This window comes from Dermatophagoides farinae, chromosome 7, assembly GCF_024713945.1.
Source record: "Dermatophagoides farinae isolate YC_2012a chromosome 7, ASM2471394v1, whole genome shotgun sequence".
Classification (NCBI taxonomy): Eukaryota; Metazoa; Arthropoda; class Arachnida; order Sarcoptiformes; family Pyroglyphidae; genus Dermatophagoides; species Dermatophagoides farinae.
In genome coordinates, this window is record NC_134683.1 from 598188 (window position 1) to 618655 (window position 20468).

Consider the following 20468-nt stretch of genomic DNA (forward strand, 5'->3'; position numbering starts at 1 on the left):
ACGTACGCTTTTTTGGAAAAAAAGTGAAAAGATTAGATTTTGGCAATCAAAAATCATTTTTTTTATTATTTGTTTGCAATTGATTTATTATTGGTTCATCAAGAATAAAGTAAAAAAAATTAAATTTTCTTTTTTAGTTTCATGGAATGAAAAAAAACAATGAATTATTTTGAAATGAATGGTCGTCATAAAATCAATTGAGAAATTCAATAGAATTTTCATTGTTTTTCAGTAATAGTGTCGGTAACTTTCGGTAACACTTGTTCGATAATAAGATAATTGAGTTTATCGTACAATTTTTTCATTTCGTATTTTTCAATTAATGAAAAATACGTGGACATAGTTTGTTCATTTAGATCACTCCGTATGAATGTTTGACAATATTTCATCAACCTTTCATCACCATAACAATTGGCCAGATCAACAAGTTCGGTTATGTTTTGACGATTAATATGAATTTTTCCAGTATGTAACATCCATAGATATGCATAGTATGTTTCATAGGAATAATCGGTAATGATCACTTGGTCATTTTCACTCCAATTTCCGGAAAACATTCGATCATAATATTCCGATGCAGATTTTAGATTACATTTGCATGCCTTAATATGTTTTTTGTCAATTATGAATTTCACATCATAATTATCTTGATTATCAAATAATTGGATGATTGATTTGCATTGGTACGATATTGAATCCTGTGATCCGAATTCATAGATTATTGATGTTATTCCAAATGTTAGTGGGGATGATAGAATCATTGCCGATGAAGAAGCAAATGATGTCGGATGATAATCTAATTTTTTAGGTGATGACCAGCTGTTATTTCTGCCCCATGCATAATACGATGATCCATCATATGCCAATGAAAATGAATGGAATTTTGAACATTTAATTTGTTGTACATTTTCAATCGGTATTTTTGTCAACGTTGATCGTTTAATATAATCACCAAGACCAAGTTGACCATATTTATTAGAACCACATCCCCAAAGCTGACCATTTTCGAATAAAAATAATGAATGATTGCTGCCAGCCACAATATCTTTAATTCGGATATCGATTAAATCATCATTTGGAAATGGAATAAGACATGGGGTGTTTCGGTTTTTTTCATCCCCAAGACCTAATTGACCAAATTCATTAAAGCCCCAGGAATAAATCTCTCCATTATTGGTTATTGATAAACTATGAAGCCCTCCACAAACTATGAGCTCGACATTTTCTAGGTTATCAATGTGGATCATACTTTCATATGGGGATTTTTCATTAATAATTAGACCACAATAACTAATATCACCTATAGCGAAAACATGACCATCTTGTCGTAGCAATAATAAATGCTCCTCTTCACAAGCAATCATCTTGAAACAGTCATTACCGGTGTTGATTAATCGTAATGTTTTATTCGTTTTCCATCTAGAATCATTGCTTGCAAGATACACTCGACCATCATCAGTTAGAATGGCAACAAAACGATGGCCAGAATCTACTTGAACAATTTTTACATCATTTAAAAGTGATATTCGTTGTGGTTTGCTCATATCATGGTCCAACGATAACCATGAGCATATTTCTTCACTATATGCATATGTAGCTTCTTTGGTCATCAATAAAAATTGTTTTTCAGAGTAAATTTCTTCGAAAGTAAAAAAACTGAAAATAGAAACAACTGATTGGAGAAATTTTTGATCAATGTTTTCGAGATCATCTTGAAATAACTCAAAATCGATACTTTCAATCGGTGATCTTGCCATTGTAGATGATAAAAAACACTCGAATTATAGACACAATATTGACATACTATATGCGAGAATTAGTGACGACAGAAAAAAAATGATCAACAATTGCGTGACGGTTTGGACGAAGTTAACATACACAAATGCGTATTCACAAAACACAGATTTAAAAATATGAGAAAATTTAAAAATGAAAATACAGGTGTTGGAAAAATTTAAAAACAAAATGTTTGTGGTGATGATGGTGTTAAATTAAAACGGCCAGCCAGCAAAAATGATTCGAGGTGATGATTTGATGATTGCTTGTGTGACATGGACTTTTATATGATTTTTCCAACCGTCCAACTGCCAATCGGTTTGACCACGCCACTTGTCACGTAGACCATGTGTTCGGGTGATTGTTTTGCTACTCATATTTACCACCGTCCTTGATCGAAAGTGGTGGACGAGTCCATGTTTTTATCGGGCCCTGAAAATAAGTCTGTGACACATGGTTTTTTCCACGCTGGTTTTTGCCAGTCCGATTCTTCGTTTCCTGGCCAATTCAAAAAGAATAAAATCGATGTCCATTTTAGGACATCACATGTTTATCGCATAGATATTTCTTACATAGAAATTCATAATGTTAATATACGACTGTTAAGGAAACCGAACAGCCATTTTGGTCGATTTTTTGGTGGTTTTTATGTTGGAAAACCATTTTGCACCCCTTTTTATCAAAACTTCAGAAAAAGCGAAAAAAAATAAACTAAGCAGGTCATTTGAATTATTTTTGTAGATTTTTAATAAAAACACAATTTATTCAAATGAAAAAATACTTATATACAACCAAAAAATACACAAACATTAACAAAACAGTGAATGACCGTGACACAAACAAATCATTCACAGTGTCGTAGTAAAACTGACACAATTTTGAATTTGAAATCGATTTATTGATCAAAATTGAAAAGAAAAATTAAAAAGTAAATTTTTGATTTAATTTTTTTTGAAACAATGGAATTATTATCGAATGAATGATTGTTGGTGGTAAAAGTCATGAAAGTTTAAAAAAATTTTGATGAAGATTGTTGGCGATTTTTGTCCAGATGACCAATCTTGTCATACAATTCCATGATTTCGTATTTGATAATGAATGTACGATATGTGGGCGTAGTTTGTTCATCCAAATCCTTCCGTATGAATGTTGCACAATATTTCATCAAACTTTCATCACCATAACAATTGGCCAGATCAACAAATTCGGTTATGTTTTGACGATTAATATGAATTTTTCCAGTATGTAACATCCATAGATATGCATAGTATGTTTCATACGAATAATCGGTAATGATCACTTGGTCATTTTCAATCCAATTGCCGGAAAACATTAGACGATAATATTCTGATACAGATTTGAGATAACATTTACTCGCCTTAATATGTTTTTCGTCAATTAAAAATTCCACATCATAACTATCTTGATTATCGAATAATTGGATGATTGATTTGCATTGATACGATATTGAATCAAGTGATCCGAATTCATGGATTATTGATGTGAGGCCAAATGTAAGTGGTGATGATAGAATCATTGTCAACGCAGAAGCAAATGATGAATGCGAATCATCCAATTTTCTAGGTGATGACCATATGTCAGTGATTCTCAACCTTTTTTTTGTTGCGGCACACATTTTACGATTTCAAAATTTGGCGGCACACAAAGAAAAAGCACTGTGTAAAATAGATTATGATAATGATTTTAAATGTGCTAAATAAAATAATATATAATATGTACTACAAAAATAACAGTATGTAGCGTATTTGTTGTTAATTCGTTTATTCCAGTTCAGAATCGAGAAAATGACAAATCCAAACTAACACGACCAGTTCAGAATTCAAAATTCACAATCGAGAAAAAGGCAAATCCGACCTAACACGACCAGTTCACAATCGAGAAAATGACAAGTCAAACTTAAAACGACCAGTTCAGAATTCAAAATCAAAAAAATGGCAAATCCAAACTAACACGACTAGTTCAGAATCGAGAAAATAACAAATCCAACCTAACACAAGCAGTTCAGAATTCAAAATACAGAATCGAGAAAATAACAAATCCAACCTAACACGATCAGTTCAGAATCGAGAAAATAAATCCAACCTAAGACGACCAGTTAAGAATTCAAAATTCAAAATAAAAAAAATAACAAGTCAAACTTAACACGACCAGTTCAGAATTCAAAATCAAAAAAATGGCAAATCCAAACTAACACGACTAGTTCAGAATCGAGAAAATAACAAATCCATCCTAACACGAGCAGTTCAGATGGTTAGTTATTGGAATTAGTTACCAGAATTGGTTGGTTTCTATACCGTTTTTTAGATTCATTAAAAATTATTTTCAATGATGAATTGTGTTTTCCAAGATTCAGAGTTAAATAATGTTTGTTACATTTAATTAATTCGATATGTATCGGATGTTCTGCCATTGAAGATGAACTGGTCGTTTTAGTTTGGACTTGTTATTTTTTCGATTCTGAACTGGTTGTGTTAGGTCGGATTTGCCTTTTTCTCGATTGTGAATTTTGAATTCTGAACTGGTTGTGTTAGTTTGGATTTGCCATTTTCTCGATTGTGAATTTTGAATTCTGAACTGATCGTGTTAGTTTGGATTTGTTATTATCTCGATTCTGAACTGGTCGTGTTAGGTTGGATTTGTTATTTTCTTGATTTTGTACTGATCGTGTTAGGTCGGATTTGCCTTTTTCTCGATTGTGAATTTTGAATTCTGAACTGGTCGTGTTAGTTTGGATTTGCCATTTTCTCGATTGTGAATTTTGAATTCTGAACTGATCGTGTTAGTTTGGATTTGTTATTATCTCGATTCTGAACTGGTCGTGTTAGGTTGGATTTGTTATTTTCTTGATTTTGTACTGATCGTGTTAGGTCAGATTTGCCTTTTTCTCGATTGTGAATTTTGAATTCTGAACTGGTCGTGTTAGTTTGGACTTACCATTTTTTCCATTTTGAATTTTGAATTCTGAACTGGTTGTGTTAGTTTGGATTTGCCATTTTCTCGATTGTGAATTTTGAATTCTGAACTGATCGTGTTAGTTTGGATTTGTTATTTTCTCGATTCTGAACTGGTCGTGTTAGGTTGGATTTGTTATTTTTTTGATTTTGTACTGATCGTGTTAGGTTGGATTTGTTATTTTTTTGATTTTGTACTGATCGTGTTAGGTCGGATTTGCCTTTGTCTCGATTGTGAATTTTGAATTCTGAACTGATCGTGTTAGTTTGGATTTGTTATTTTCTCGATTTTGAATTCTGAACTGGTCGTGTTAGTTTGGACTTGCCATTTCTAGAATCTAGCACTTTTTGTAAAACATTGATTAATAAAAAATTGTTTAAAGAAGAATTGCTTTTATTTGTTTGTTTAATTATACTTATTTTTCCTATGTTGGTTCCACTACAAACAATTCGCACAACTATTAATAGATATTTGACTAATCGAAGTACATGTTTTTGATTCAGGATTACCATAATATTCAATGTATCAAAACAAAAAATATTTTCATTTTATTAAATCTAAAATTTGGCGGCACAATCTTAGAATTTCGCGGCACACAAAAGTGCCGCGGCACAGTGGTTGAGAATGACTGCCATATGTCATATTTGATTTTGCCCCATGCATAATACGATGATCCATCATATGCCAATGAAAATGAATAAAATTTTGAACATGCGATTTGTTGCACATTTTCAATCGGTATTTTTGTCAAAATTAATCGATTATTTTTATCACCAAGACCAAGTTCACCATGGTTATTAGAACCACATCCCCAAAGCTGACCATTTTCGAATAAAAATAATGAATGTTGATAACCAGCAACAATATCTTTGATTCGGATATTGATCAAGTCAGCATTAGGATATGCAACAAGACATGGGGTGTTTCTGTTTTTTTGATCACCAAGACCTAATTGGCCACAATTATTAATGTCCCAGGAATAAATTTCTCCTTTATTAGTTATTGAAAAACTATGTCGCATTCCACAAACTATGAGCTTGACATTTTCTAGTTTATCAATGTGTTTCATACTTTCATATGATTTTTTGTAACCAGTTATTTGACCATAACTATTATCGCCCATAGCGAAAACATGACCATCTTGTCGTAGTAATAATAAATAATGCTGTCCACAAGCAATCATCTTGAAACGGTTATTACCGGTGTTGATTAATCGTAAATTATTATTCGTTTTCCAGTAATATTCAACATTGCTGGCTAGGAATACTTGTCCATTATCAGTTAGAATCACTACAAAATTAGAGCCGTAATCTACTTGAACAATTTTCATGTCATTTAAAAGCGGTATCTGTTGTGGTTTAGTCATTTTACGTTTCAACGATAACCATGAACATATTACTTTGCCATAAGCATATGTAGCTTCTTTGGTCATCAAGAAAAATTCCTTTTTAGAGCTTAGGGGAGTAGTAGTAAAGCTGAAAATCGAAATGACTGATTGGAGAAATTCTTGATCAATGTTTTCGAGATCATCTTGAAATAATTCAATATCGATATTATCAATCGGTGATCTTGCCATTATCGATGATGAAAAACACTCGAATTTTAAACACAAAATATTGAAAAACGAGAATATGCGAGAATTAATGAGTGATCAACAAATGCGTGACATCATGTACTGTATATGTATGTCATGTATAGCGTTCTTGGTGGACAAAGTTAACATACACAAATGCATATTCACACACAACACAGATTTAAAAATATAAGAAAATTTAATATTGTAAAAATGAAAATACAGGTGTTGGAAAAATAAAAAACAAAATGTTTGTGGTGATGATGATGGTGGTAAATTAAAACGGCCAGCCAACAAAAATGATCCGAAGTGATGACTTGATGATTGCTTGTGTGGCATGGACCTTGATCGAAAGTGGTGGACGAGTCCAAAGTTTTTTTCGGGTCCAAAAATAAGTCTGTGACACATGGCCACGTATTTTCCATGCTGGTTTTTGCCATTCCATTTTTTCGCTTTCCTGCCAATTCAGGAGAGGAAAAAGAATTAAATAGCATATAAGAACCAAATTTTTGTGACATTCGTTCGAAAATGTTATACACAAAAACGACAGTACTTTTCTTACCTTCTAATAATTCGAGAAATTAGTGATAACAGAAAAGAAATGAAAATAGCAAATGACTGAAAATAGCTAATCAAAGATCATTTTTAAACATTTTTTCATTTGTTTGCGATTAATTTATTATTGGTTCATCAAAAATAATGTAAAAATGTAAATTTTCATTTTTAGTTTCATGGAATCAAAAAACAATGAATTATTTTGAAATGAGTGGTCGTCGTTGATTGTAAAACCAATTGAGAAATTCAATAGAATTTTCATTGTTTTGCCTAATACTGTCGGCGATTTCGGGTAACACTTGTTCGATAGTAATATGACTTAGCTTATCGTACAATTCCTTCATTTCGTGTTTGTTAATTAATGAAAGATATGTGGTCATAGTTTTTGCATTCAGATCATTCCGCATGAATGTTTGACAATGTTCCATCAATTTTATATCTCCATAACAATTGGCCAGATCAACAAGTTCGGTTATGTTTTGACGGTTAATATGAATTTTACCCGTATGTAACATAAGCAAGTAGGCATAATATGTTTCATACGAATAATCGTCGATGGTTACTTGATTATTTTCACTCCAATTACCGGAAAACATTCGTCGATAATATTCCGATACAGATTTGAGATAACATTTGCATGCCTTAATACGTTTTTTGCCAATTAAAAATTCCACATCATAACTATCTTGATTATCGAATAATTGGAGGATTGATTTGTACAATATTGAATCATGTGATCCGAATTCATGAATTGTTGATGTCAAACCGAATGTGAGTGATGATGATAGAATCATTGTCGACGCAGAAGCAAATGATGTCGGATGATAATCCAATTTTTTAGGTGATGACCAGTTGCCATTTTTGCCCCATGCATAATACGATAATCCATCATATGCCAATGAAAAGTTGTGAAATTTTGAACATGCAATTTGTTTTACATTTTCAATCGGTATTTTTGTCAAGTTTGATCGTTTAAAATGATAACCAAGACCAATTTCACCATTGTTATTAGAACCACATCCCCAAAGCTGACCATTTTCGAATAAAAATAATGAATGATTCATGCCAGCAACAATATCTTTGATTCGTGTTGAATCATCATTTGGAAATGGAACAAGACATGGTGTGTTTCGGTTTTTTTCATCACCAAGACCTAATTGACCAAAATCATTAAAGCCCCAGGAATAAATCTCTCCATTATTGGTTATTGAAAAACTATGAAACCGTCCACAAACTATGAGCTCGACATTTTCTAGGTTATCAATGTGGATCATACTTTCATATGATGATTTTTCATTACCAGTTATTTGACCATAACTATTATAACCCATAGCGAAAACATGACCATCTTGTCGTAGCAATAATAAATGCACCCCTCCACAAGCAATCATCTTGAAACAATTATTACCCTTGTTGATTAATCGTAATGTTTCATACGTTTTCCATTCAGATTTAACATCGCTGGCCAGGAATACTTGTCCTTCATCAGTTAGAATGGCAACAAAATGACGTCCATAATCTACTTGAACAATTTTCTTATAATTTAAACGTGATATCCGTTGTGGTTTGCTATAATTATGTTGCAACGATAACCATGAGCATATTAGTTTACCATATGCATATGTTGCATCTTTGGTCATCAATAAAAATTGTTTTTGCTCATCGAAGGTAAAGCTGAAAATCGAAACAACTGATTGGAGAAATTCTTGACCAATTTTTTTAAAATCATCTTGAAATAAATCAATATTGATGTTTTCAGTCGATGATCTTGCCATTATCGATAATCAATACACACGAATTACAGAGACACAATATTGACAAACTATATGAGAGAATTAGTGAAGATGGAAAAGAAATGATTCGAGGGGATGATTTGATGATTGCTTGTGTGGCATGGACTTTTATATGATTTTTCCAACTGTCCAACTGCCAATCGGTTTGACCACGCCACTTGTCACATAGACCATGTGTTCGGGTCATCTTTCGATACTCATATTTACCACCATCCTTGATCGAAAGTGGTGGACGAGTCCAAAGTTTTTTTCGGGTCCAAAAATAAGTCTGTGACACATGGCCTCGTTTTTTCCACGCTGGTTTTTGCCATTCCAATTCTTCGCATTCCTGACAATTCAGGAAAGAAAAAAAGAATTAAATAGCATAGAAACCAAATTTTTGTGACATTCGTTCGAAAATGTTATACACAAAAACGACAGTACTTTTCTTACCTCCTAATATATTCTAGAAATTAGTGACAACAGAAAAGAAATGAATAGCCAAATTGAAAATAGCAAATGACTGAAAATAGCTAATCAAAGATCATTTTTAAACATTTTTTTTTATTTGTTTGCGATTGATTTATTATTGATTCATCAAGAATAAAGTAAAAAAAGTAAATTTTTAGTTTCATGGAATAAAAAAAAAGATGAATTATTTTGATATGAATGGTCGTCGTTGATTGTAAAACCAATTGAGAAATTCAATAGAATTTTCATTGTTTTGCAGAATACTGTCGGTAACTTTCGGTAACACTTGTTCGATTGTAATATGACTTAGTTTATCGTACAATTCCTTAATTTCGTATTTGCTAATTAATTGAAGATATGTTGGCATAGTTTGTTCATTAAGATCATCCCGTATGAATGTTTTACAATGTTTCATCAACCTTTTATCAATATAACAAGTGGCCAAATCGATGAGTTGAGAGATCATATTTTGATTGATTCCAATGCAGTCATAGTGTAACATACGTAGATATGCATAATATGTTTCATAGGAATAATCACGAATTTCTACTTCAACTTTTTCTTTCCAAGCACCAGAAAACATTAAACAATAATAATCGGATACTGATTTAAGATAACATTTACATGCCAATATACGTCTATCACCGATTACGAATTTGACATCATAATTATCAGGATTATTAAATAGTCGAATGATCGATTTGGTTGATATTGATTCATGAAATTCGAATATTTTTATTCTTGATGTCAGTCCAAATGTTATTGGCGATTCTAGTATCATTGCTGATGCTGCTGAAAATGATTTTGGTCGACCATCCAATTCTCTAGGTGATGACCATATGCCAGATTTGGTTTCGCCCCATGCATAATACGATGATCCATCATGTGCCAATGAAAAGAAATGAAATTTTGAACATGCAATTTTTTGTACATTTTTGTACAGTATTTCTGTCGGCTTTAATGGAATTGATAAATTAAAACCAGTTAGCCCATTAAGGCCGAAACTAGGTTGTTGATTATTGTTTGCTATAATAATTGGTCGCTTTTCATAATTATTACCACAGGACAAAAGCTGACCATTTTTCAATAAGAATAAGGAATGAGACGGGCCTGCCGCAATATCAATGATTTGGCTATAGATCGAATCATGGGGAAATACAATTGGAGAAGGATTGTTTCGGTTGTTTTTGTCACTAAGACCTAGTTGACCATGATCATTTTTTCCCCATGAATAAACTTTTCCTTCATCGGTCAATACAAGACTATGATTTCTTCCACAAATTATGAGTTTAACATTTTTAAAATCAATTTTGACCATGGATTCGAATGAAGACAAAAACGAACCAGTTATTTGGCCATATGCATTATCGCCCATAGCAAAAAGTACCCCATCTTGTCGTAACAATAACAAATGTTTGTATCCACAAGCAATCATTTTAAATCGATCATTACCAATATTGATCAATCGACACGTATTGTTCGTCTGCCAATTAGAATCATTACTGGCCAGATACACATTACCATCCTCAGTTAAAAAGGCAACAAAATTCAAGCCCGAATCAATTTGAACAATTTTCATATCATCAAGAATGGAAATCTTTTGTGGTCTGGTCATATCATGTTTCAACGATAGCCATGAACATATATGTTCGCCATATGCATACGTAGTAGTATCATTGGTCATCAATAGAAATTCTCTTTGAAATGTTTTGCTTGTTTCCTGGTGGATCAATAGACTGTAAATCCATTCAATAATTTGAACAAATTCTTGATCGATCGGTTCAAAAATATTTTGAAATAATTCATTATCTATGAAATTATCTGTTAATCTTGCCATGATAAATGATTCGAAACCATCAATATAAACAAAAATCAAAAGACAATATTTTTCAGAATTATTGAGTAAATAACGACTAGAAATAATCACTCATAAAATATATGCACAACATATGTGTTAATAAAAAACGACGGTTTTTTTTATCAAACTTAATAAATAAAATAAAATGATGATTACACACATCACACAAAAAAATCATTCAAAAAAAAAAAAAAAAAATGAAAGCAGTGGTACAGCATACACTAATCGGATCAAAAATCAGAAAGCTTATTGCTCATCGACAAGTGTTGACAATATTTTCTTTGTATAATTACTGTGGTCGTTGTTGACTAATAAAAATTTTATTTTGTCCATTAAGTTGATTATTATCCAATTGATGGCCAATTGATGATGAATTTAATTATGAAAAATTGATTGTGTTGTTTTTCATTGTTATCCATATGGATGGCACTGGTAAAACAAAAAAGAAAAATAAGCTAAGCAATTCATATGAATTGTTTTGATTTATTGATCAAAATCGGAAAAGAAAAGACGAAAATTATAACTTTATGGTGACTTTATTTGAATAAAAAAAAATTATCAGGAATACGTTTTTTTATATAGGAATATTATTACAAGAATCAGAATCAAATTAACAGTTTTTTTTAGTTAATAAAGTTATCCATGTGTATTGAGGAATATAATTATTTCATCATTAAAAGTGGATTCAATCAAAGTTGAAAGAGTTGATTTTCAAATAAAAAAAACGATAATGATGCTGTTGATGATGATGCATTTTTAGACAGTAATCGGATCAATGTTATTTGAAAAATAGCTTTCTCTTTAATTGTCACCATGCATTTTTTCACATTATTAGCAATGCCGTGAAGCTTACATTTTTTCTCTATGTGTGAATGTTTTACAATATTTCAGATCAGCAATCAATCATCAATCAAATAATTTTAAAAATGGGTGGAGATCGAAATTGTTATATGAATTATTTCAACGTAAAAACCATAACGACGATAATAATCTCAACAACAAAAAAATTCTCGGAATTGAATCATGATTGTCGCAATTGAAATGATGATTAAACTCATCGGTAATCATTATCAATTTGATGGGGAAAAAAAATTTTTAATGGAACAAAGTGGATTTTTGCTTTGGATCATGGCCAATGTACTTTTTTTTGCGAGAACAAAACATATCCGTTAAAAACAATCGTTGTTGATGATGTAAAACCAATTGAGAAATTCAATAGATTTTTCATTGATAATTAATTTTATTAAAATTCTGATTTGATTCTGATTAAAAATCAAATCAATAAATCAATAGAATGATTTGTGATTAATTCTCGGAAAAGAATAAATCATTTTTCAATGAATGATTGTTGATCATGAAACCAATCAAGAAATTTTAAAGAATTTTCATTATCACGCAAAAGACTGTCGGTGATTTTGGGCAACATTTTTTCGATGCAAAGATGAGCAAGTCATCGACTCTAGAGTCTAGAGCAGTAATTCTCAACCACTGTGCCGCGGCGCTTTTGTGTGCCACCAAATTCTGAAATTGTGCCGCCAAATTTTAGATTGACCATTGATGCCGTGATGCAGTGTGCCGCCAAATTTTGAAATCGTTAAAAGTGTGCCGCAACAAAAAAAGGTTGAGAATCACTGGTCTAGAGACTCGAGGTGTCAAGCTCATATGACATTATTCTTGTACCTTGTGGTGCGACAGATAATTGTTCGAAGTTTTACAAAAATATTTCAAATGACGACTGTTTAGGAGCGATTTGAAGAAAAGCGGCGAATACTAAGTTGATAATCATTATCGATGACCAATTGATGATGAATTTAATTATGAAAATTGATTGTTTTTTTCATTGTTATCCATATGGATGGTTCTGGTAAAGCGAAAAGAAAAATAAGCCAAGCAAGTCATTTGAATTGATTCGATTTATTGGTCAAAATTGAAAAGAAAAATAAAAAAGTAAATTTTTAATTTAATTTTTTTTAAACAATGGAATTATTATCGAATGAATGATTTTTGATGGTAAAAGTCATGAAAGTTTAAAAAAATTTTGTTCGTTTTGATGAAGATTGTTGGCGATTTTTGTCCAGATGAGCAATCTTGTCATACAATTCCTTGATTTCGTATTTGATAATTAATGTACGATATGTGGGCATAGTTTGTTCATCCAAATCATTCCGTATGAATGTTGCACAATATTTCATCAACCTTTCATCACCATAACAATTGGCCAGATCGACAAGTTCGGTTATGTTTTGACGATTAATATGAATTTTACCAGTATGTAACATCCGTAGATATGCATAGTATGTTTCATACGAATAATCGTTGATGATTACTTGATCATTTTCACTCCAATTACCGGAAAACCTTCGACGATAATATTCCGATACAGATTGGAGATAACATTTACTCGCCTTAATATGTTTTTCGTCAATTAAAAATTCCACATCATAACTATCTTGATTATCGAATAATTGGATGATTAATTTGCATTGGTACGATATCGAATCATGTGATCCGAATACATAGATTGTTGATGTGAGGTCAAATGTTATTGGCGATTCTAGTATAATTGCCGATGCAGCTACAAATGATGTCGGATAACCATTCAATCTTCTAGGTGATGACCATTTGCCATATTTGGTGTTTCCACATGCATAATACGATGATCCATCATGTGTCAATGAAAAGTTGTGGAATTTTGAACATGCAATTTGCTGTACATTTTCAATCGGTATTTTTGTCAACTTTGATCGTTTTTTTTTATCACCAAGACCAAGTTCACCATTTTTATTAGAACCACATCCCCAAAGCTGACCATTTTCGAATAAAAATAATGAATGTTGGTAGCCAGCCACAATATCTTTGATGCGGGTTGAATCATCATTTGGAAATGCAACAAGACATGGGACGTCTTGGTCTTCTTTATCCGCGAGACCTAATTGACCACAATCATTAAGCCCCCAAGAATAAAATTCTCCTTTATTAGTTATTGATAAACTATGACCCGCTCCACAAGCTATCAGCTCGACATTTTCTAGGTTATCAATGTGGATCATACTTACAAATGATGATTCTTTGTAACCAGTTAATTGACCACAACTATTATCACCTATAGCGAAAACATGACAATCTTGTCGTAGTAATAATAAATGATACTGTCCACAAGCAATCATCTTGAAACGATCATTATCGTTGGAAATCAATCGTAATGTTCTATACGTTTCCCATTTAGAATAAACATCGCTGGCTAAGAATACTTGTCCATCATCAGTTAGAATTGCGACAAAATCATGGCCAGAATCTACTTGAACGATTTTCACATCATTTAAACGTGATATCCGTTGTGGTTTGCTCCTATCATGTCCCAACGATAACCATGAGCATATTTCTTCGCCATATGCAAATGTATATTCTTCGGTCATTAATAAAAATTCATTTTTGTCTTCCAATGTAAAGCTGAAAATCGAAACGATTGATTGGAGAAATTCTTGACCAATTTTTTTGAAATCATCTTGAAATAACCCAATATCGATATTTTCAGTCGGTGATCTTGCCATTATCTTGTTTCTGAGTTTATCGTGCAATTCGTTTATTTCGTATTTGTTAATCAATGGAAGATATGCGGGCGTAGTTTGTTCATTCCGTATGAATATTTTACAATATTCCATCAATCTTTTATCACCATAACAATTGGCCAGATCAACAAGTTCGGTTATGTTTTGATGATTAATATGAATTTTACCAGTATGTAACATAAGCAAGTAGGCATAATATGTTTCATACGAATAATCGTTGATGATTACTTGGTCATTTTCACTCCAATTACCGGAAAACATTAGACGATAATATTCCGATACAGATTTGAGATAACATTTATTCGCTTTAATACGTTTTTTGTCAATTATGAATTTCACATCATAACTATCTTGATTATTGAATAAATGGAGGATTGGTTTGCATTGGTACGATATTGTATCATGTGATCCGAATACATAGATTGTGGATGTGAGACAAAATGTGAGTGCTGATGATAGAATCATTGCCGATGCAGCTACAAATGATGTTGGATGATCATCCAATTTTCTAGGTGATGACCATTTGCCATATTTAGTTTCGCCCCATACATAATACGATGATCCATCATGTGCCAATGACAACTTATATTCTTTTGAACATTCCATTTGTTGTACATTTTCAATCAGTATTTTTGTCGGTGTTATTGATCGTTTAATATCATCACCAAGACCAAGTTCACCATCACTATTAGAACCAGATCCCCAAAGCTGACCATTTTCGAATAAAAATAATGAATGATACCTCCCAGCCACAATATCTTTGATTTGGGTTGAATTAGCATAAGGAAATGCAACAAGACATGGGGTGTTTCGGTTTTTTTCATCACCAAGACCTAATTGACCACAGTTATTATAGCCCCAGGAATAAATTTCTCCTTTATTATTTATTGAAAAACTATGAACCACTCCACAAGCTATGAGCTCGACATTTTCAAGGTTATCAATGTGGATCATACTTTCATATGATGATTCTTCATTACCAGTTATTTGACCACAACTATTATCACCCACAGCGAAAACATGACCATCTTCTCGTAGCATTAATAAATGCGACCATCCACAAGCAATCATCTTGAAAAGATCATTACCGGTGTTGATTAATCGTAATGCTTTATTCGTCTTCCAATAATCAACGCTGACAAGGAATACTTGTCCTTCATCAGTTAGAATGGCAACAAAACGATAGCCAGAATCTACTTGAACAATTTTCTTATAATTTAAACGTGATATCCGTTGTGGTTTGGTCCTTTCATGTTCCAACGATAACCATGAGCATATTTCTTCACCATATGCATATGTAGCTTCCTTCGTCATCAATAAAAATTGCATTTCAAAACATTGGGAAGGAAAAAAACTGAAAATCGAAACGACTGATTGGAGAAATTTTTGATCGATGTTTTTGAAATCATTTTGAAATAACTTAATATCGATATTTTCATTCCGTGATCTTGTCATATTTCTGAGTTTATTGTGTAATACCTTAATTTCGTATTTGTTAATTAATGGAAGATATGTGGGCATAGTTTGTTCATTTAGATCATTTCGTATGAATGTTTCACAATATTTTATCAACCTATCATCACCATAACGATTGGCCAGATCAACAAGTTCGGTTATGTTTTGACGATTAATATGAATTTTAGCCGTATGTAACATACGTAGATATGAATAGTATGCTTCATACGAATAATTCTCGATGGGTACTTGGTCATCTTCACTCCAAACACCGGAAAACATTCGACGATAATATTCCGATACAGATTTGAGATAACATTTACTCGCCTTAATACGTTTTTCGTCAATTATAAATTGCAAATCATAACTATCTTGATTATCGAATAATTGAGTAATTGATTTGCATTGGTACGATATTGAATCATGTGATCCGAATATATAGATTGTTGATGTGAGGTCAAATGTGAGTGGTGAATTCAATACCTGAACTGATGCAAAAGAAAATGATGTCGGATGATCATCCAATTTTTTAGGAGATGATATATTGGTTTTGTCCCATGCATAATACGATGATCCATCGTACGCCAATGAAAGGTCTTTTGAACATGCAATCTGTTGTACATTTTCAATCGGTATTTTTGTCGGTGTTATTGATCGTTTAATATCATCACCAATACCAAGTTGACCAAGTTCATTATAACCACATCCCCAAAGCTGACCATTTTCGAATAAAAATAATGAATGTCGGTCGCCAGCCACAATATCTTTGATTTGGGTTGAATTAGCATAAGGAAATGCAACAAGACATGGGGTGTTTCGGTTTTTTTCATCACCAAGACCTAATTGACCAAAAACATTATTGCCCCAGGAATAAATTTCTCCTTTTTTAGTTATTGAAAAACTATTATCAAATCCACAAGATATTATCTCGACATTTTCTAGGTTATCAATGTGGATCATACTTTCATATGATGATTCTTCATTACCAGTTATTTGACCACGATTATTATCACCCATAGCGAAAACATGACCATCTCGTCGTAACAATAATAAATGCGACCATCCACCAGCAATCATCTTGAAACGGTTATTACCGGTGTTGATTAATCGGAAAGTTTTATTCGTCTTCCATCTAGAATAATTGCTTGCTAGATAAACTCGACTATCATCAGTTAGAATGACAACAAAATTCCAGCCATAATCTACTTGAACAATTTTCATATCATCTAGACAAGATATCCGTTGTGGTTTGCTTATATCATGTTCCAACGATAACGATGAGCATATTCCTTCACCATATGCATATGTAGCTTCTTTGGTCATCAATAAAAATTCTTTTTTAGAGCTTAGGGCAGTAATAAAACTGAAAATCGAAACGACTGATTGGAGAAAATCTTGGCCGATGTTTTCGAAATAATTTTGATATAAATCAACATAAATATTTTCATTCGGTAATCTTGCCATTATCGACGATCAAAAACACACGAATTATAATATTGACAAACTATATGAGAGAATTAATGACGGTGGAAAAGAAATAATCATTAAAAAATGACAAAACTATTTGACACTTAGACAATTTGTGATAATTACCTGTGATATTATCATCATCATTTTCATTAAAAATTTATTGGTTCTATCTATCTATCTATCTATGCAGTTTATCACCATCACTAATGTATTGCGTTTGTGTTTGTTGCCTGTTTATGATTAATCACAATTATCATTCACAATGAAAACATTCCTGATAAATAACCGTAGGCTAAAAGTAATACGCCGTGCATAAGAAAAAAAACATCGGAAGGCACAAAGCGTTAAGGTTTACAGCTTTGATTGGATACCAAGTGGGGGCCGACCAGCCACCTCTCTTGCGGGTATCCATTTATATTGACTGTCAACGTCTGAGAAAATGTTTGAGCTGTGTTTATAATTGTTGCCATGTTCTGTATATGATAATGATAAAATAATTCCAAAGATCAATCATTTTATTTATTGGGTTAATCACAAATTTAAAAAAAGTCACAAGATTATCTATTGTTTGTCATTGATAAAAAATCGATCATCGAATCAATTTGATTATGAAACGGTTCCATAATTAGAATTTGTAGCCGTTGTATCATCATCGTGATCAGTACTTGTCATTATTTCATTCGATTGTGGTTGTTGTTGTCGCTGCTCATTATTATTATTGTTATTAGTAATCAACGGATCAGATGTTTGATCATTATCATCATTAATGAATTCATTATAATCATCATCCAAATGATGACGATGCCAATAATATAACACACAAACGAAAATTGAATAAATCAACATTATTGATCCAATAATCAGGATTAATGCTGCAACGGTGTAAGCAATAATACGTGGTTGTTTTGTTTGCTGTTCAATTGTATTGGCTATTTCTTGTGTTATATGAATCGTTAAACTTTGCCACATTGTAGGCATTATTAATGATGCCATTTTTGGTTGTGATGTACCAGCGGTTTGTAAATCAACATTAACCTGTATACGAGCAATGAAATCGACTGGTGTGCCGGTTTGTGGTTCAATATCAATATATGATTCATGTTTAGTACGATTCGGATGTAATCCATTCAATTGTTTACGATAATAATCAGAGGCATCTAAAAAATGTGGCAACGATATAAATATTGGTGCTCCTTGTTGACATGCTGAAATATCGAAAACACCTGATGGTTTTATAACTGGTTGCTTCATGATCATCGTCGCTTTGTTGTCATCAATCGATTCGGTGGCTAGAAAGAAAAGAAAAAAATTAATTATCAGGAAATATGGAATAGCTAGCTTACAATTTTGATTATGTAAAAGATGATTTATTTCTTTCGAATCCAATTTAAAAGTTTTCAATAATTGATCAATCGTTCTTTTCCATCGTTGTTTTTCATCATTATCCATAGCAGTGGCAGCAGTAGAAGCATTGGTAGTAGTAGTAGTAGTAGTAGCAGCCATTTTAATTGATGATAATTTAGATTGATAACAACTATTTGGTGGATAATCAATCGAATTCATAAATGAATGTCGATCTATATGAAAACGATCTGTACGTAATGAACCAACATCACTTTGAATGTTTGTTTCGTTCAATGTTAAATTGAATGTACGACAAAAATCTGGACGAAAAAATTGATAAATTTTACGTTGACCAAATTGACCAGCCGGTGGAAATAGTTCACCATTTTGTGTACCATTAATCTGATTACATTTATCAGTACGCCAATAATTTAATTTGGATGATCCATTAAATGATATTATCGTCGTTAAACGATCAATTTGATCATGACCAGTATATTGGACATATGGTCCAGACCATGTATCATTTTGATTTGACATTAATGAAAAATAACATGATGGCACTTGTTTTGGTAGTATTCGTTTCAATTCACATAATAATTCACTTTTATAGCCACTAAATAATAATTCATCAACTGATGATGGTGTTTGATATTGATTCGATACAATCGATGATGATGATAGCGGTGGTCGTGTTGGTATCGATGATGATCGTTTCGAACGTTTTTGTCCATTCATATTGTTATTCATCATCATCATTGTAGGTATTTTATATGCAGCAATCATTGAACCAGAATCATCATTATTATTATTATTATTATTATCATCATCCAATGTTTCAACATCAATTTCAATATCAACATCTTGATTATTATTATAATCATCATCATGATCATGATCCTCAATGGATGATTTTCGATCTTTTTGATTCAACAATGACATAATATCAAAACTACGTATTTCATGTTTTCGACTTGTATCAGGTTGATGATCGATTGGATGACAATGATGATAATCGATAGATTGTTTCGGCGTTTCATTGATTCGACTATTATGACGATTTTTATGACCATTATCATTGGTAATGTTTGTTAACTTTTTCATACAATCCATTATTATATGTAAAATCATATGATTTGGATAGAATGAAAAATGATTGCACCAAATACAGCCGAATAATTCTTTACCATTCAACCATGTTTGTATTGGCCTGGACATTAAAAAATAACTACCATCATAATCGCGACTAATGTTCATTCGTCAACGTTAAAATCATCATCATGCATATTGTAATCGATGAGTGTGCGCCTTTGCGCCTGTCTTTTAGAGTTGTGTTTGAGTGATATACATCATTATCATTTATTATTGTCATCATTGTTACAATCATCATCAAATCATGCGGCTCACATCTTTTAATTATTGTTTATCATGTATTATCATCATATTTTAATAAAGATCATAAATTATTCTAAAAACCGACCATTCGTTAATTATTTTCTGTCTAATACGTTATCAGCAGGGCCGGCCCAGAAAATCGCGAGACCTTGTGCAAAAATAGCGTGAAAAGTTGGAGCTGCGAGGCCCTTGCCAATACAGCGGAAAGGGGGAAGGCAGCGCGAGGCCTTGTGCTGTGCACAGTTTGCACAGGCACC

The 20468-nt window shown here is 32.2% G+C and overlaps 6 protein-coding genes across 7 annotated transcripts; all 6 read right to left on the reverse strand.

The window, feature by feature from the left end:
• Positions 1-218: 218 nt before the first annotated feature.
• On the reverse strand, positions 219-1757 carry LOC124496888 (RCC1 and BTB domain-containing protein 2). Its single transcript, XM_047060451.2, has one exon. The coding sequence runs from the start codon at positions 1755-1757 to the stop codon at positions 219-221; it is 1539 nt and encodes a 512-aa protein (XP_046916407.2).
• Positions 1758-2785: 1028 nt separating this feature from the next.
• LOC142597669 (RCC1 and BTB domain-containing protein 2-like) lies at positions 2786-6325 on the reverse strand. Its single transcript, XM_075732699.1, has 2 exons — positions 5418-6325; positions 2786-3389 (listed from the first exon to the last, which is right to left on the reverse strand). The coding sequence occupies exons 1-2, from the start codon at positions 6323-6325 to the stop codon at positions 2786-2788; spliced, it is 1512 nt and encodes a 503-aa protein (XP_075588814.1).
• A 622-nt stretch (positions 6326-6947) lies between these two features.
• Positions 6948-8829, reverse strand: LOC142597653 (RCC1 and BTB domain-containing protein 2-like). The gene has a single exon (XM_075732591.1). It carries the CDS (start codon positions 8650-8652, stop codon positions 7075-7077), a length of 1578 nt encoding a protein of 525 aa, XP_075588706.1. The 5' UTR covers positions 8653-8829; the 3' UTR covers positions 6948-7074.
• Positions 8830-9196: 367 nt separating this feature from the next.
• On the reverse strand, positions 9197-11001 carry LOC124496457 (RCC1 and BTB domain-containing protein 1-like). Its single transcript, XM_047059977.2, has one exon. It carries the CDS (start codon positions 10955-10957, stop codon positions 9305-9307), a length of 1653 nt encoding a protein of 550 aa, XP_046915933.2. The 5' UTR covers positions 10958-11001; the 3' UTR covers positions 9197-9304.
• A 1874-nt stretch (positions 11002-12875) lies between these two features.
• On the reverse strand, positions 12876-17711 carry LOC142597649 (uncharacterized). Of its 2 annotated transcripts, none has more exons than XM_075732583.1 (2): positions 17596-17711; positions 12876-17506 (listed from the first exon to the last, which is right to left on the reverse strand). In XM_075732583.1, the coding sequence occupies exon 2, from the start codon at positions 17464-17466 to the stop codon at positions 13006-13008; it is 4461 nt and encodes a 1486-aa protein (XP_075588698.1). In that variant the 5' UTR covers positions 17467-17506; positions 17596-17711; the 3' UTR covers positions 12876-13005. The 2 variants fall into 2 exon arrangements, with proteins under 2 accessions (XP_075588698.1, XP_075588699.1); XM_075732584.1 differs by lacking the exon at positions 17596-17711 and having other exon boundaries at positions 12876-13907; positions 14035-17545.
• A 258-nt stretch (positions 17712-17969) lies between these two features.
• Positions 17970-20092, reverse strand: LOC142597650 (uncharacterized). The gene is made up of 2 exons (XM_075732585.1): positions 18816-20092; positions 17970-18761 (listed from the first exon to the last, which is right to left on the reverse strand). Exons 1-2 carry the CDS (start codon positions 20071-20073, stop codon positions 18079-18081), a joined length of 1941 nt encoding a protein of 646 aa, XP_075588700.1. The 5' UTR covers positions 20074-20092; the 3' UTR covers positions 17970-18078.
• Between the last annotated feature and the right edge of the window lie 376 nt (positions 20093-20468).

Excerpts from the sequence above, each read along its gene's own strand:
- LOC142597650 (XM_075732585.1), bottom strand. The coding sequence starts at position 20,073 with ATGAACATTAGTCGCGATTATGATGGTAGTTATTTTTTAATGTCCAGG. Across the intron at positions 18,762-18,815 it reads TCTTTTACATAATCAAAATT|CCACCGAATCGATTGATGAC; the intron begins GTAAGCTAGCTA and ends TTTTCTTTCTAG.
- LOC142597649 (XM_075732583.1), bottom strand. The coding sequence starts at position 17,466 with ATGGCAAGATTACCGAATGAAAATATTTATGTTGATTTATATCAAAAT.
- LOC124496888 (XM_047060451.2), bottom strand. The coding sequence starts at position 1,757 with ATGGCAAGATCACCGATTGAAAGTATCGATTTTGAGTTATTTCAAGAT.
- LOC124496457 (XM_047059977.2), bottom strand. The coding sequence starts at position 10,957 with ATGGCAAGATTAACAGATAATTTCATAGATAATGAATTATTTCAAAAT.
- LOC142597669 (XM_075732699.1), bottom strand. The coding sequence starts at position 6,325 with ATGGCAAGATCACCGATTGATAATATCGATATTGAATTATTTCAAGAT. Across the intron at positions 3,390-5,417 it reads TTGGCATATGATGGATCATC|GTTGAGAATCACTGACATAT; the intron begins GTATTATGCATG and ends AACAAAAAAAAG.
- LOC142597653 (XM_075732591.1), bottom strand. The coding sequence starts at position 8,652 with ATGGCAAGATCATCGACTGAAAACATCAATATTGATTTATTTCAAGAT.